At 49.2% G+C, this 15758-nt stretch overlaps 1 protein-coding gene across 6 annotated transcripts in view; it reads left to right on the top strand.

Moving 5' to 3' along the window:
• taok3a (TAO kinase 3a) overlaps positions 1-15758 on the top strand; it is a 52875-nt gene that overhangs the window by 22334 nt on the left and 14783 nt on the right. For all 6 annotated transcript variants that reach the window (XM_053870680.1, XM_053870677.1, XM_053870675.1 and 3 more), the window contains 9 exons: positions 5966-6195; positions 7673-7744; positions 9343-9444; positions 9661-9706; positions 10059-10155; positions 10328-10441; positions 10514-10605; positions 10677-10770; positions 14004-14085. In XM_053870680.1, coding sequence (XP_053726655.1) covers positions 6061-6195; positions 7673-7744; positions 9343-9444; positions 9661-9706; positions 10059-10155; positions 10328-10441; positions 10514-10605; positions 10677-10770; positions 14004-14085 — 834 coding nt within the window. In that variant the 5' untranslated portion in view covers positions 5966-6060. The remainder of the gene's footprint in view (positions 1-5965; positions 6196-7672; positions 7745-9342; positions 9445-9660; positions 9707-10058; positions 10156-10327; positions 10442-10513; positions 10606-10676; positions 10771-14003; positions 14086-15758) is intronic.

The following is a 15758-nucleotide window of genomic DNA, read 5'->3' as shown; positions in this document are numbered from 1 at the left end:
ACCACCGGTCTGTAGTCATGCAGTCCTGTGACCCGAGGTTTCTTGGGAACAGGAATAATACAGTAGTGAAGGATTTAAAGCAGGCAGGAACATGACAGGACTCCTGGGATGCATGGAAGAGGGGGCTGGAGAGACCACAGAGGCGTTGAGGCAAAATGGCTGCTGTGCAAGCGCGAGGTTGTTCAGGGTTGTTGGTGAACAAAAAACTACTTAGTTAGTGGATATTGTTTTCAAGCAAACACTGGATCCACTGATGCAGTGCCGTCCCTTGAGTTTGGGTTAACTGAGCTTAAATTAAATTCCTTTCCTTCTAAACAACAGTGCCGAAGAGGGAAGGCAGTCTAATCTTATGTCACTTTAGACTTACGTAACAGTCACCACCGTTTTCCCCAAATTGTTCTTTGAATGTCCCATTTAAATATTGCAGCACATATTGCCGAGCCATATTCACGCGCCTGATGGACTTCCTACAACATGCTGCTGCATCAATTAGTCATCGCCCCTCAGAAGGGGTCCTGAGGGTGGGAGGCCCCACATGTCTCTGAGTGTGTGTGGTGTATCAATGGCATCTTCACCTCTCTTCCTGACGTGATATGGATTACTCTAAACACGGATCGTTCATGCTTTATTTTCCTGTCATGTTCATGAGACATCTGCGAGCCCCTGCTGTTGGGTTTGACCTACTTATTTGTCTGTGGAGAGCGGAGAGAGGGTCTTTAACCTCAGGGTCTCGTCACCGCTCTATAGACGGTTCTGGCAGAGACCTTCACTTCAAACCGGAACCTTTTATTTTCACTAAATCGGAGACCATGTGGAAGAGAGATTTTCAGTGGGTGGAGCTATCAAGCCACCTGTGGCCTGGTTGACAGGAGTGTGAAATGGTGGATCAATTTTGTGGTCTGTGAGTTGGTCAAGAAAGAGCTGAGCCAAAAGACAGGCTCAATTTACCAGTGGGTTTCTGCTCTCTCCTGCTTTTCCTTCAGTCGGCTGCTGGGCTCTCCCTTAATGGAGAGCGAAGCTCTGTCATCTTGAAGAGACTGGCAGTAGAGCCTCTGCTCCTCCCACTGAAGGCAGACAGGGCCTCTCCAGGACGAGTGAGGTGTTCTATGCCCTGGGGCAGACCATGGACACGCTGGAGCAATGATGTCTCAACTGACCAGGGTGAAGGTCGCTGAAGAGTCCGTCTGCTGCCCCCTCCACCTGAACTCAGATCAGTGGAAGTAAATGGATTTACAGATGCAGTGACATATCTCCTATTATTGGGTAGCATCTGTGTTCCTTCTTATAGTTTTCCTTTTGATTTTTTTATTATGTTATGTCTTTTTATTCATTTTTTTTACTTTTACCTACTTTTTCTCTTCTTTTCTCCCTTTAAATTCAGTATATCCCCAAGTATTTTGTCTCTATTTATAGCCATTTATTGAAATATTTATTCTGTTTCTTTCAGGCTTGTGTGCTTATCTGTTGTTTCTTGGAATATTTTGAATTGTGTTATTGGCATTGTTTGTTCAAAAATCTATAATTTTTCCAGAAATATGAAATCATTAACTGTTTTCATCCCCCTTATTTCTCTTGCGTGATGATGTGTTTTTGCTCAGTTTTGTCATGTCATAACAGCTCTGATGACGACGTGCGCTCCCCTCCCCCACACATGCACTGCACTCGCTACAACCAGAAAGTATCTTGTTCCGCGTGAACTCTCTTCCTGTTTCCTCGTTCCTGTCACTCCCAGACGCGTCACCACATCCTAAACTCTTAACGCGATTTAAACTGGTGTCGAAAGTGTCTGTGTGAGCTGATTTGTGTCCCCACAACACCAGGATTACCAGTCACAAGAACCCAAACTGCAAAAACCCACTCAGATGCAAACCATGTGTTTCATGCATGTCCGCACGCACGCACGCACACTCACACCAACCACTGACCCATGAGTGGTGTGTAGAAATGTGGCTGAAACACACACGCACACAGATGGACAAACAAACACACAACAAGCATTTAATCTGTCTAAGCCATTTGCCTAATCAGCTCTCTCTCTCGCTGTCTCTCTCTTTTGCACTATGTAGTCTACACACACACACACACATGTTTGTTTTGTATTTTTTGAGGACCTCTTAATGACATTGTACTTTCCCCAGCCTCTCACCCTTAACTTAACCATCCAAAACAAATGGCTAACCTTAGGACTGTGGACGTTTCAACCCTCCAAACCTTATGAGGACAGGCCAACATGTCCTCATAAGAAGGTGGCTTGGTCCTCACAAGTATGGCAAAACATGCACACACACACACGCGGCACCGTAGAACCTGTTATTGCCACATTGCATCACCTCACACATCTGACAGGAGAGTGATGTGTGAAACGGGGGTGGGGTGATCACATGACCTCACTGTAGATTTGCTCCACTTTTCTCGGCTGATGCTCGACTCCTCCTGTTCCGTCACCTTCTACTCTTCTGAACGCTGCTGTTCAAACGGTGTCTGCGTGTCACTAGTTTGAGTCTCCAGACTCTTGCACGAGTGAGACTGATGCAACCAAATCTTCAGATGAAAAATTTCAACTTATTGCAAGAGTTCTATCTTCCACTTGCCTGTTGAAGGCTCAGGAGCTGATGGAGGAACCTGCAAATCAATGACTTTGCTATCAATACATGATGTGGTGAAAGGGGACTGTTGAACTGAGTGTCTGGTGTGTGTTGCTTTGGTGGCGTCATGTGGTGCCTTCACTGACCTGGGCATTCGAGCAACAGTTGTGTATCTATGTGGTAATTAATCAGTTTTGATACAATGGTGTGCAATTCCCCGACATGCCAGATCAGAGCTGAGCCAGAAGCTGTATGGCAGACCTGGGCAAGTGCGGCCCTCATGAGGTCAGTCTAAAACTATACAACTTATACGTTATACGTTTTTTTTACATCATTTTTAATAATAGAAGAGTCCCCAGATGCCGGTTTAAAGAGGGCCACACACATGACCATGAGGTTTTTGCCTGATTTTGCTCCTTCCTGACCAAGCATGGTGGATCATCTTCAGCGTTATGAGGTCACCCTATCAAGAGAGTTCTTTGGTCTTTTGGAGTTAAGGTTGAAATTGCCCCGATAAGTGGTTCTGAAAACCGTCATTAATGTTAGACACGTTCAGTGGTGTGAACCTCGCGACCTGAACTCTGACATGGAATGGAATGTTGCCCATCCAGAAGTACTCAACAGAGAGACACGGGAGCAAAGTTCTGATGTTTATTGACTTGATGACAGTTTTTTCATGTCAGAAAAAAACGGCTGCGTTGAGGGGAGGAACTCCTCATCTGAGTGAGACTCGCAATTGCTGCTCCCCATAAAAATGAGAAGCTTGCTGATGTGGTCTGATGAAGACTGGCACTCCTGACCGGTGTCTCCTGTCGGGAGGCACCCGCGGGGCTGACCTGCACAGCTTTCCTGGGTACGCAGCAGCAAGAAAAGCTTGCTCAGGAAGTCATCAATTGTTCTGGAGGTGAATAAGATCCAGGTAGATTAGTGATGGTTGTGTCACGGCTGCCTTTCCAGGGTGTCTGGTGAAGATAGGGCCCTTGTCTCCTCAGCTCAGAGGAACCAGTCGGCGAGCCGGGAAGCTGAATTGAGCCAGTAAGAGTGTGTGTGAGTTCAAATCAGAGGGTTTTCCTAGTCAGAGGACAGCTGTGTTTGGAAAAGCCTAACCCTTCTTGAGAAGCATTCTTTTCCACCCTTTTCCTCCTGCTGGATGTACAGCATCGACGGCCCTCTGTAGTTCTAGTTCTCCGTTCCAACGTGGGAACTTATAATTATTGCTTGGAGCGCGATGAGTCAAGAATGTGCCGCCTCTGTTTTTATATGCTTGTGTTCCCGCGCAGTTCGCCACAGTTCATCCGCCATTCGTCACACCTCCAGCCGAGATTCGCCGGGTTCTCCCGAGGGCCGCGTGATCTATCGAGGGCTTCCATCAGCAGCAGATCCCTGCAGGCGGCGGAGCGCACGCCTGCCAACGTGATCTTTCACGTCCTGCATGCCGTTTAATTGAAATTGTGTCTTTTGTTGGTGTGACAGACGTGTTGACAAATCAAAGCTGGTGGCTTCAGATGAACTTGAGCTGACTGTGGTTCCGCTGATATTCCGGCCCTCGCGGGAGCCTTCTGCTGTTGAACTCCACGTCTCTTTAAAGATAGCATCAGCCGTTAATGTTTTATCAGACTGTCGTTTTGCAACACTCTTGCTTGTCGGCCTTGTAAGAGTGCGATTGATCTCCCGGAGTTTGAATCGCAGCCTGGGCTCAGTCCGTTTCAACCCTGCATGCTTGGGGACCTTGAAAAGTTGCTGCAAAAATCAGACTTATGGACTCCTGCTTTGTGAGATGTGATCTCATCATATCTGTAATACTCTGGCTGTACATCCACTGCAGGACTCAGCTTTGGCAAATGTCTCAGGGAGAAGGCGGAGGAGCCCCCAGACCAGCAATACAGTCCATTCTCCACCCTCCTCCTTGTTCTCCGCGCTTCGGAGCTGTGGTTCTACTCTGAGCCTCTGACAGGTGGCCACACTTATCTTCAGCTTGTGACCCCAGTTGAGGGTGGGATCGCTGGACAAAAGTACCTTTCAGCTCAACTCTATCTTCACCCTGAAGTTTCTATCCTTCACTGGGGACGAATGTCTGGAACCTGGACCCTTGCCCCCTCTCAGGAACAGAGGCTTGTTGGTGAACTTCCTCTGAGATCTGAGGCACCAGGCTTTCTCCTCAAGATGCTATTGACTATCGACTGGGATTCCATTAAGAATGTGGGATTAGGCTGATGCTAATGCCCAGAGTCCTGGCCTCAGCGCCTGCACGCCCTCCTGCCTCTGCATGTATGTCAGCTCCTTCTGTGCCACTCTGACCTCCGCAGCTATGTCCGCCTGCTGCATCTGGCTGACGCGCGCCCAGATTTCATGTTGAAGGAAGGAGAGAGGGGGAGATGGTGTGTGAGCGTTCGCATGTGCAGCGAAGCTAACTGGAGCAGGGTGTCCAGGATGCCTACACGCTTGACAGCCTGGCTGCGATACGAACCAGTGTGTGTGTCTGTGTGTGTGTGTAGCTGCATGTGCGTGGATAACTGTTCGACTGCAGGGGGAGGAGGGGTGATGCATCAGTGACTCAGCTTCAGCTGTCAACTGTGTGTGTTGTTTGTAGGTTTGAGTTGTGTACTTGGTGTTTGTCTGCAGAACTGTGACTTGCAAGAGCTGCGGGAAACAAGTCCTCTGCCTTTGGATGCCTCTCTTCCCATCAACTGTCTGTGAAACACATACGACGTGAGATCAAAGGACGTCAGAGGGTGTCTCTAAACCAGTGGCTCTCTGGTCCGAAGCCTCCTGACTGTCTGCTGGAGGTTTCTCACAGGGTCTTGGATGGATAATCGGCCCTACGTGTCTGAATCACGTTCATCACCGAGTTGTTTCCAAACGTCACGTCAGTGTTGATGACTTTATCACAGCTGGCTGGAGCAAAAACAGATTTCTCTACCTCTGAAGAGTGAATGGATGAGTGAGCGGATGGAGGGATCAGGAGGGTTGCTGACTGTTGGTTAAAGAGCAAGAGGTTTCACAACTCTCCTGTACGTTGTTTGAATTAGCTAGTAGCTAGGTTTAGTTCTGATGTGAAACCTGATCCATGATGTCTGACATGTTCATGGATTTCAATGATTACACTGCTCCACACTGACACTGTCTGACGTTTATAATGCGGAGCAGGAGGCTGCTTAGTTTAAACCCTCCTCTTGAGGACCTACCCTGAATATAGACTCAGCATCAACATTAGGGCGTCTGGTCTGAGATGTTTTTCATTTACCTGAGGGGAGGAACCTGTTTCTGATCCATCCAGGTCCTGGTCTTTCAGATGATACCACAATCCCAGAAGCTCGAGACACGTTCATCACTCTGATCTCATTTGTTTCTAATGGGCTGGATGTCCTGTGTGTTTCCAGGTCTCTATGCCGGGCCTCTCGCAGACTCCTCTCGGCCGCTGCAGCAGTAGTTCATATGTGAGCCTGGTTCCCGGCGCCTAGCCAGCGTCCAGCTCATGATGCCGTCATCCACTCGGAAAGGCGTGCCCAAGGACCCCGAGCTGGCCGACCTGTTCTTCAAAGATGACCCCGAGGATGTCTTCTGCGATCTTCATGAGATCGGACATGGCAGCTTTGGGGCCGTCTACTTCGTAAGTACTCACATTTGGATTCAGTCAAACTCAGTGTGCTACATTGAGTCATGTCAGGTTGTCCTCTGAGGTCGGGTTTAGGCCTGATTTTATTTTGCCTGTTCATCCGTTGATTCACACTCTTGCTGTACTTTGAAGCCGACAGCGCTCAAATCAAGACTCTCCAGTGCTGTTTTGGGATGAGGATCAGCTCCGCTCAGTCTGAGACCTCTGTGGTCTAGATAAGGTCCTCCCCCTGTTGGAAGGATTCCTATTGGTCACAAGTGAGGGAAGGATGGAGATGGACAGTCAGGTCTTTATGGTGAAGAAAGAGCTGAGCTAGAAGACAATGCTCTCCAGTGGCCGGTGGACTTCTCCACCTGTGGTCACCTGCTTTGGAGTGACCCAAAGAGTTCCTTTGTCTGGACTCTTCAAGGGAGAGTCACCCCTTCAGGCAGGAGGAGGCCTCAGGGCAGACCCTTACAGTCTGGGGATCTCCTTGGTGTTTTCCAGAAGATCAGCAGGGCCAACCTCAGATATGTGTAAGAAAGTGAATGGATGGGAAAAGAATTGACTCGAAAATGGAAGGTAATTGCAGTGTGAGCGCAGAACGACGATGAATGACGAGTGGCACTTCAAAAATGTCACTGTGATTTTCTGAACAGCGTGTTCCCTCGACATCTCCATTCATCCCTTCACTGGCTCACCCTCACGGGGCGACGCTGAGAGCGTGGCGGCAGATCCCCTCTCCGCGACTCCCCGTACTAATCTGGACCTCTCCAATTACTCACCGAGTCTTTGAGTCCGAGCTGGTCTCTGATTCCTCCTGTCTAATCGAACAGGCTGGAGGAAGCTGCACGGAACACGGATCGTTGCTGCCGATCTGCGTGTGTACAGCAGCGCTAATGTAAATGTGTTGTTGAGGAGCTCCCCCCTGCTGAGTGCGCACACTTGTTTCGCTGCTGCGGGAGTGTGGAATGAATTATAACCCAGTAATTATTAATACACCCCTTTTCTTGCTCAGTGATAATTACCCATCATGCATGTTTGCTCTACATCCTCTCCGAGCAGAGGCACAATCCTAGCCATCAAACCTATCCTGTCCAAATGGGAATTCTGCTCTCCGTTCTTCTGTTGCAATTCCTTTTGAATTTTCCTATGAAAATGCCCATTTGTTCCCCAGTGGGATTGGGCTGCTTGGTTCTCCCTGAGGTCGAGGCCTCCGGGCGTCAGCTCTGATGGGAAGAAATGAGCCTTTATTTGATTTCAAACTGAAGGATTCACCCTCTGTTTCCCCTCTGTCTTCGTGCACGTATTCTTTGCTGCACTCACAGTACAACCACACAAGAACAGGTGTGTGTACTTACCACGATATCAGCCATCACTGGAGTAAAAGGTTTCCATCGTAAAGAAGTGCAAAGTCAGATTGGAAACTGGAGAGTCAGTGGATTTCAATGACCCGATCAATTGGTTCAACATTCTGTCTTCTGGTTTCCAGGCTCGGAACTCCTACTCCAATGAGGTGGTGGCCATCAAGAAGATGTCCTACAACGGCAAGCAGACCACCGAAGTAAGCCGCTCTGACTAGTTCCACACTTCTGCCAACACACATGTTTCTAACGGCATGTGAGCTTCAGCTGCGCAGGAGCATCCCGCTATTTATGATGTGCGTGTTGGAATGCTAAAATGCTAGCCTGGAGAGAGAGGCTTTCATCTGCAGTGGTTCCTCACCGTATCGCCTGTTCTCACTCGTGCATGAAATTATTTCTCTGATTTTCTTTTGTGTTTCTGGGGCCGACAGGTGTTCCGTTTATGAGCTAGTTTGCGCCTATCATTTCAAATGTGATGGATGAGACGCTGTTCAGTATCCTGTCTCCCGATTGGCTGTGTGACTCAGTGATCCTCTGAGCTCGGCAAATGAGCATGTATGCTTGCTGCTAGTCAGTGTTGTGTTTTTGCACTGACAAAACTGACCTGTAAACCTGCTGTGTCTTCCCAGGGTTCTGATACGAAACCCAACACTTGAAGTTGAAAATAGTATTTCACAGATTTCCTCCTTTATTATGGGCCGTTGTGGTACATGACTGGATAACTGTATGATGTATGTAACTGTATGTAATCTGTATGAGTTGGATCCACGGTTCCCATGATTCGGAGGTCCAGGTCTAAGGACATTGGTTTCATCAACACCTTCAAATATAGTTCAAATATAATAATCATTTCTGACATGTCCGTGTTCTCTGGACTGACTGAAGGTCCTCTTCTGTTTTGGACTCCCTGTCTTGCGTGACACACACCTCAATACTCCTTACGCCATACACAGCTTCCTTCATGGGCGATGATGTGCTGAATTACATCCATGGATCAAGCTGTCATGCACTTGATGCACCGTGAAGATCACAAAACACACACACTCATTTGTATTGCTGTCCTTGTGAGGCCCTCTCTTTGCCATAACCCTTTCCCCAGCCTCTCCCCCTAAACCTAACCATCCAAAACACATGGCTAACCTGAACCAGGACTCTGAACCAAACTGGAACCCAGTTATGTTGAAGTCCTCATCCTCAAATTGATGCTGAACCTCGTGAGGACTGCCAAATGTCCCCACAAGTATAGCTAAAACCAGGTGGACACACACACACACACACGTAAGTCATGTCTGGGGGCGAGGTCCCGCTGAAGCCCATGCTGCAGCCGTCTGACCCAGCGATGACATCATCCTCGCGACCGTGTTGCAGGAATCTCACCACCAGCTGCTCAGAAGTCTCATTTGTGGCGGCGAAAGCAAAGCATGTGAGAAGTGAGGCCGACTTGAGCGACAGGATAACATTCAAGCAGGAGCAGTGCTTTGGGTTTGACCCGCTGCCCGACCTCTTGCGTGTCTGCGGTGCTCTCAGATTTATTCCGGGAGGGTTAAATGATAGATGGTCGCATTCCTGACTAGATGATTGCTGGTTATTACACTGTAATAAAGTCGGTTCGCTTTCATAACCAGCATCTCAGCTCCCTCTTCATCTGGAATTCTGCGCCTGGTCTTTCATTCCTAGAATTATTGTCGTGTTTTCCTCGATGTCGGAAGGTTCATGACTCACTTTGTTCAACACACATGGACTCGCGTCTTCTTCCGTCTCTCGCGACTGATTGTCTGGATTTTCTTGTTTTTGGCAGAAGTGGCAGGACATCATTAAGGAGGTCAAGTTTCTGGGGCAGCTGCGCCACCCCAACACCATCGAGTACAAAGGATGCTACCTGAAAGACAACACTGCCTGGGTGAGTGGTCAGTAGGTGGCAGTAGCAGTCTGGAACTCATCAACCTTGTGGATTTGGGTGGTTGCCCTGATGGTCCTGGAAGTTTAGTTGAAGTGCGTGCGTGCGTGCGTGCGTGCGTGCGTGCGTGCGTGCGTGCGTGCGTGCGTGCGCGCGTGCGCGCGCGCGAGATCTCAAGACCTTCTGTGACCTTCATCTCTTTCATGTCTCCTGCTTCAGTTGGTGATGGAGTACTGCCTGGGCTCTGCATCAGACCTACTAGAAGGTGAGTCCTGTTTCTGTGGTGCCGTGACCTCTGACCCCACAGTGGTGAAGCCTGTTGAGGTGGAGGCCCTGGGTCAGATCCAGGACACCTTGGTGCCGAGGCCCGGCTGCGCCTTGTTGCCTCATATGATACATATATATTGTTGTCAGCGATTAGATGATGTTATTTCCATGGCAGCCTTACATCCCAGCTCTCTGTTACAGGGGTGATTTTGGGGAAGGGAAGGTGGGGTCTATTGCAGTTTGGGGTGCAACAAGTTCTCAATATGTCAAGCTTTTTATGTAGGAGTTCATTAGCTTCTGAATGTCATGGTGGAGAGTCTGGTCTAATTTCTCTTCTGTTCCTCCCAAAGTTCATAAGAAACCACTGCAAGAGGTGGAAATTGCTGCCATTACCCATGGTGCCTTGCTCGGTCTGGCGTATCTGCATTCCCACAACATGATCCACAGGTGCGTGAGGCCCTCCTCTCCCTGATAGTTCCCTCTCGGATGGTTGTTAGCGAGAATCATCAGCATATAATGAGCCCGGAGACTAGCGCTCCTCACTGCAGCTCCGTTCCTGTTTGCATCACACGCCTCAGGCAGAATCGCATCCAGATGATGCTCTTTTTCTTCTGTCCAGAGATGTCAAAGCTGGTAACATCCTGCTGACCGAGCTGGGCCAGGTCAAACTGGCCGACTTTGGCTCCGCCTCCATCGCTTCACCCGCCAACTCCTTCGTGGGAACACCATACTGGTAAGTGGGCCGCGCCTTTGCCGGCCCCTTGCGACGAGACATCCTTGAAACTGAGTCTGAATGTCCCCACAGGATGGCCCCTGAGGTCATCTTAGCCATGGACGAGGGTCAGTACGAGGGGAAGGTGGACATCTGGTCCCTGGGGATCACCTGTATAGAGCTGGGTGAGAACACAGTTGGAAAGTCACACATGTCGGACTGGTGCCTCACCGGACCCCTGCTTCTCTGTTCGCAGCTGAGCGTAAACCCCCCCTCTTCAACATGAACGCCATGAGTGCCTTATATCACATCGCACAGAACGACTCGCCCACGCTGCAGTCCATCGAGTGGTGAGTTGTGTACACATTCTGTTTACAGTGTTTCAGTGGCCCGTCACTGGAGCTGGATGTGAATGTGCAGCCGGGACTCTGCAGAAGCCCAGGCTCTGAAGAGAGGTATGACGTGATTCAGGTGGAGTGTTGGAGTGTCTGCGGGGAGGCTCTCTCCACCGTGGCAAGCTGCAGGATGAGAGCACGCTAAGTAGCACCCCAGTTTCCTGCGCTCGCTTCAGGGGTGACGTCGTGCTCGCAGAAGAGGGTCTAAATCCACATGATTAAATTTAATGTGGTGCGTATCAGGGCGCCACCAGAGCTTCAGCTGCAGGTCCGTCATGTATGGTCCGTCCTCCCGGATACATTAGTCTCCGTCTCGGATAATCCGCGTCCACATATTCTCTGGATTAGCAATGACGCTGAATTAATGATGGATAACTCAACATACAGCAGAGCTGCCATCTGTCACAGTTTTGGCTCCCAAAATCCGCTCACTGGCTCTGGCACGTGTTGCCGACTGAATCACCAAACAAACCTCTACGGCGCCCCCTGTAACTGGGACGGCTTTATAACTAGGGAGCGAGCTAATGGCTAAATCCAAATGGATCACAGGTCCAGTTCCTTCATCGTCCGCTGTCTCCGTCGAACCTTGAACCCTCTCTGCTGGTACTTTTGTCATCTTTGGTTCAGAAGGGGGTCAGATGTGGAAGTTGAAGATGAAGGACAGGTGTGAGGGAGGCAAGGAGGAGAGTGCAGTAGGCGGTCACAGACTGTGGCGGAGAAATTTAACTGGACAGTGGGTATCACAGCCATGATGTGTGTCTACATCAGACCTGGGCATAGTGCAACCCTCAAGAGGTAAAACTATCTACTGTAAACAGTAAAACTATGGTCAGGTCTAAATGTTTCTGGCTGCTGGTATAGAATGTGCTTTTACAGCTTCATTACTAGTTCCACTCCAATGATGCCTTCTTGTTTTTTTTTACTTGTTTTTCCTTTTTTTGTGTGCGTCATGTCCTTCAAAATAATTGGAAGGTTTTGGAAGTAGTATGTCCATGTTCTGTCTGAGAGCCTTTATGACTTGTGTTGAATCTGAATGTAAATAGAATTTACTGAAATAGTTTTGGAATGTCACTCAATGTCCCTGATGTATTAAGTGGACATTTGATTATTATTAAGTTGTTTTTATCCTTCTTACTTTATTGTATGGTTTTAAATTTTCCCCATCATGTTCAAGCTCTTTTTCATCAGGCTGTGTTTTTTTTTAATGGTCCACCCCAGGTTCAGAGACTCAGGAGTCAGAGTCGGGAGGGTCTGAGGTGAAGATACTGAGGCTGTTATTGGGAGAAGATCAGAGATTAGTCTCTCAGAGGGACATGAGGAGACACACATGTTTGTAGAGAGGAGAGACACAGTTGGACCAGGAACGTTGATGAGGAAAATGAGGATGAGGACGATTCTTCAAGCCCTGATGGGAGAGGTTGTTTGGAATGTAGCCATCAGTGTGGGGATGTGACCTGGGTGAACGTTAGCTGGTGCTGAACTATGTCCCCTGACTCAGTGAACGACATGCTGGAGGCAAAAACACTGTTTTCTGTGCACAAGTGATCCAGCTTTGAATCCAGCTCTGAACTTCAGCTTTGTAGAGAGCAGGGTTGCTCTCAAGCCCTGTGAGAGTGGGAGCATGTGTTCCAGGGATTCCCACGCTTTCTTTTCAAACACCTGCAGGATGGACCTGCAATTTCAAGACTTTAAGATGCTTCTTTATTGATCAGAAGACTTCAGTTGGTTCATCTCTTTGTTCCTCACGTGAAGCCTCTGTGTGGGTTTAGACACCTCGACTACTGAAACCCAGAAGTCCATCTTCAGCCAGCATGAGCGTGGAGATCATCTCCAGCTCCTGCCGAAGCGCTCGAGTGGCACATATGACCTCATCTAATCTCCAGCTGGAGGGTCAGAGCTGGACAGCTGCTCTCCAGATCTCAGACCGGACAGATGAAGAGGTTTGGAGGAGGGCTGGGTTCTCTCATGCAGAGAAGTGCGGCTGGCACATGTTCTAGCCTGAGCTGTTGGTCGCCAAGGGAACCCAGCTCATCCAATATTAACCTCATGTTTGACCTTCGCACCACCATTGGCCATTTTTAATGTGGCTCCTGCTGTGGGAGGCACGCAGGTGTGTACAGCTGAGGGTGTCAGCAGGTGTCTCTGTCGTGTGTTCAGCCTGAAGGTGACGACGACCTTCAGGCCTGCTCTTCCAGGTGATAGCTCTTCATCCCGCAGCTCGAGTGCAAAATCAAACTGTTGCTCCTTGTTTACAAGTCCCAGTTCACCAAGTCTCTCGCCGACTTAACCAAGTCGATTCAGGACTATTCATTTGCCTGGGTCTGTTTGGGCTTTTCTGACTTACCGAGTCCGATTTGAACTTAATTTACCTTGAAGTCGTCATGAAAGGTCCAAGTTTCCAAGTCTTTTTCAGAATTCTTCTTAACCAAGTCCAAGTGGTGTTCGAGTGTTCTTCTACCAAGTCACACTCCATTTATTTGCTGACTTCTTAGATAACCAAGTCGGTTTCAGTCTGTCTGACTCACTGTCTGTTCATGTAGGATTAGTCACTTAACCCTGATTCCTAGTCAATTTTGGACCAGCTAGTTCACATGTCTGATTCAGCCTTTTCACTTCACAAAGTCTCTTCCCAAGTCTCTGTAAAGTTAACTCGACCTCCTAATTAACAGACTGTTGATGTCCAGTTTTCCGAGTCAGATTTCCCCTCCCATGGTTTACCAAGTCTGTTTCTGATGTACTTCCTTTTTCAATATAATTTATTTTTAACAGATTTGTTTACTAACCTGATTTCATCATCCGAGTTTCCGAGTGTTTTCTTTCATCCTTCAGTTAGAGTCATAATTCGGAGTCTAGTCTGAGTACGATAAGTAACCTGCGCGTCTCTGGACTTTCTGAGACACTTGGTTGTTCAGGAGAGACTCGGAGTAGAGCAGCTTCGGAGGTGCTTCTGCTGTGCTCCTGGGTTGAGGATGGCAGCTGCTCCGACTCAGCATCAGATCCACCGCACAACTAAGATCAGAGAGGGTTATTTGTGGCGCCTCGTCACGGTCCACGTGTCGGCAGCTTATTTTTAGACGCGTCACGGCGGCAGTGGCCCGCGCCATGATTGCTCCACTTCCTCACAACACCTCTGCATCTGTGTGACCGGCGTGTGTTTGATCCACTGACTGACTTCCGTCTCCACGCAGGTCCGACCCCTTCCGGAGCTTCGTGGACTACTGCTTACTGAAAATCCCTCAGGACAGACCCTCGTCAGGGGAGCTGCTAAGAGTGAGTGGTCTAAACACAGCGACCTCACATCCTGTCTCCGCCAATCCCCGCCTCCCACACGACTCCCACTCCTGCCCGGGAATCAAACGTCCCGCCGAGAGTTGCCTGTCCTTTTGTTGCTCCTGAGAACTGGCCCGGCAAGGCCCGCTTCTCCCCCCCAGCATTTTCAGCGCCCCTTTAACTCCTCAAAGAAATATCGCGGGTTAAAAGGATTCGCTCGCAGTCCTCTTCATCTTGTTTTTCTCAGGAGCTAAATTTAGAGCTGTTCATCCACAGGGCTGGAGTGACTCACTTCTCCACCCGACGGTGATGTTTGCTAATGATTGAGAGCATAAATATGGAGTTGGGTCTAAAACCGCTGAGACATGTTCACCTTTGAATGAAGCACACACTGTGGGAGTGAAACACATTGCGGTTCATGAGGCTGTCAGTGATGCGTTCAGGGCTCATTGATGTTGTCACTCGAGCATCACCTGGTCATGATTTTATGGTTGAGCTCAGCGACTGGAAAGAAAACCACAGGCTTGTAACCCAAACGCTCAAGCTGGGTTTCTCCTCTCACCTGTTGGAATGACCCAGAGAACAAGAGTTTCTCTGCCTGGAGAGAGATGCTCAGGCATCCAGGAGAGACTCTGACTCTGCTCCTCCAGGAGAAGACGTGAGGATGTGTTCATGGGAACACCTTGGTGTTGTTCCAGAAGAGCGGGGGGATCGTTCTGGGCAGAGTGTAGTCTGGGCCTCTTCACTTGAGATGCTGCTCCTGCGATATGACCTGGATGAGAGGAAGCGTCTTGATCGCCTCGTGTTCTGTTGATCTTCTATAAAGACTTGACTGGGGAAAGGCTTCCTACAAATCGGAGAGCACCTGAAGGCATCATCAGTGAAGGGCCCTGCTGGTCTGACTGAAACCATGGTCATAATCCCGCTGACATTTATTCCCATTCATCTGTCGGCGTCGTGATTGGCTGGTTTACAGGAGCTGGTGTGTCAGTGCTCTAATCCCACTGAAGGATTAGGGTGGGTGTGTTTCACCTCTGACTTTCTCACCTCTCGCTGCGAGGATGGAGGGAAGGTGCGGCTCTGGCTCTTAATCTGACCAGATCCCACCCGACTCCTGTGAACTTTAGATCACATGACAGTCAGTAGGTCAGAGAGGAAGAGTCTGTGTGGTGATGATTCCTCTCCTTATCGGGTCGTGAAATCAGTCTCACACACACACACGGGTCCGGACTGTGGCGGGCGGCTGTGATAATCGGGTCACTCGTCTCTCTGTGTGTTTACATTGTTCACAGTTTAATTACTGTCATTAGTAATGAAGTCTGAACCACCCAGTGGCCCAATATGAGCCTCCTCTCTGAGTCAGAGTCAGCCCTGCGAAGACCGGCTTAATGCTTCTTTTAATAATGGACCGCCGGCTCTTCACCTCCGAGCATCGCCGCACTCGTGTGTTGAACCCATGAGTCATGATCTCCTCTGACTCAGAGTGACTCTATGACTCCACACCTGTGAGGTGTAAATATGCATGAAGTTCATGAAGGAGTCAGACCCCTGCCCCCGCGACGCCGCCGCATGGAGGTCCCACCCGTGGACACCAGAATGGTAGCGTCATGTGGTGAGGGTGGACTTCAGATAGAGAGGTTGGACAGAGGATCTGGTCCTCTGAGACCGGACTC

Source organism: Synchiropus splendidus, chromosome 7 (genome assembly GCF_027744825.2).
Source record: "Synchiropus splendidus isolate RoL2022-P1 chromosome 7, RoL_Sspl_1.0, whole genome shotgun sequence".
In the NCBI taxonomy this organism is placed as follows: domain Eukaryota; kingdom Metazoa; phylum Chordata; class Actinopteri; order Syngnathiformes; family Callionymidae; genus Synchiropus; species Synchiropus splendidus.
The sequence above is the reverse complement of the archived record's forward strand: the minus strand, read 5'-3'. Positions and strand labels throughout refer to the sequence as shown.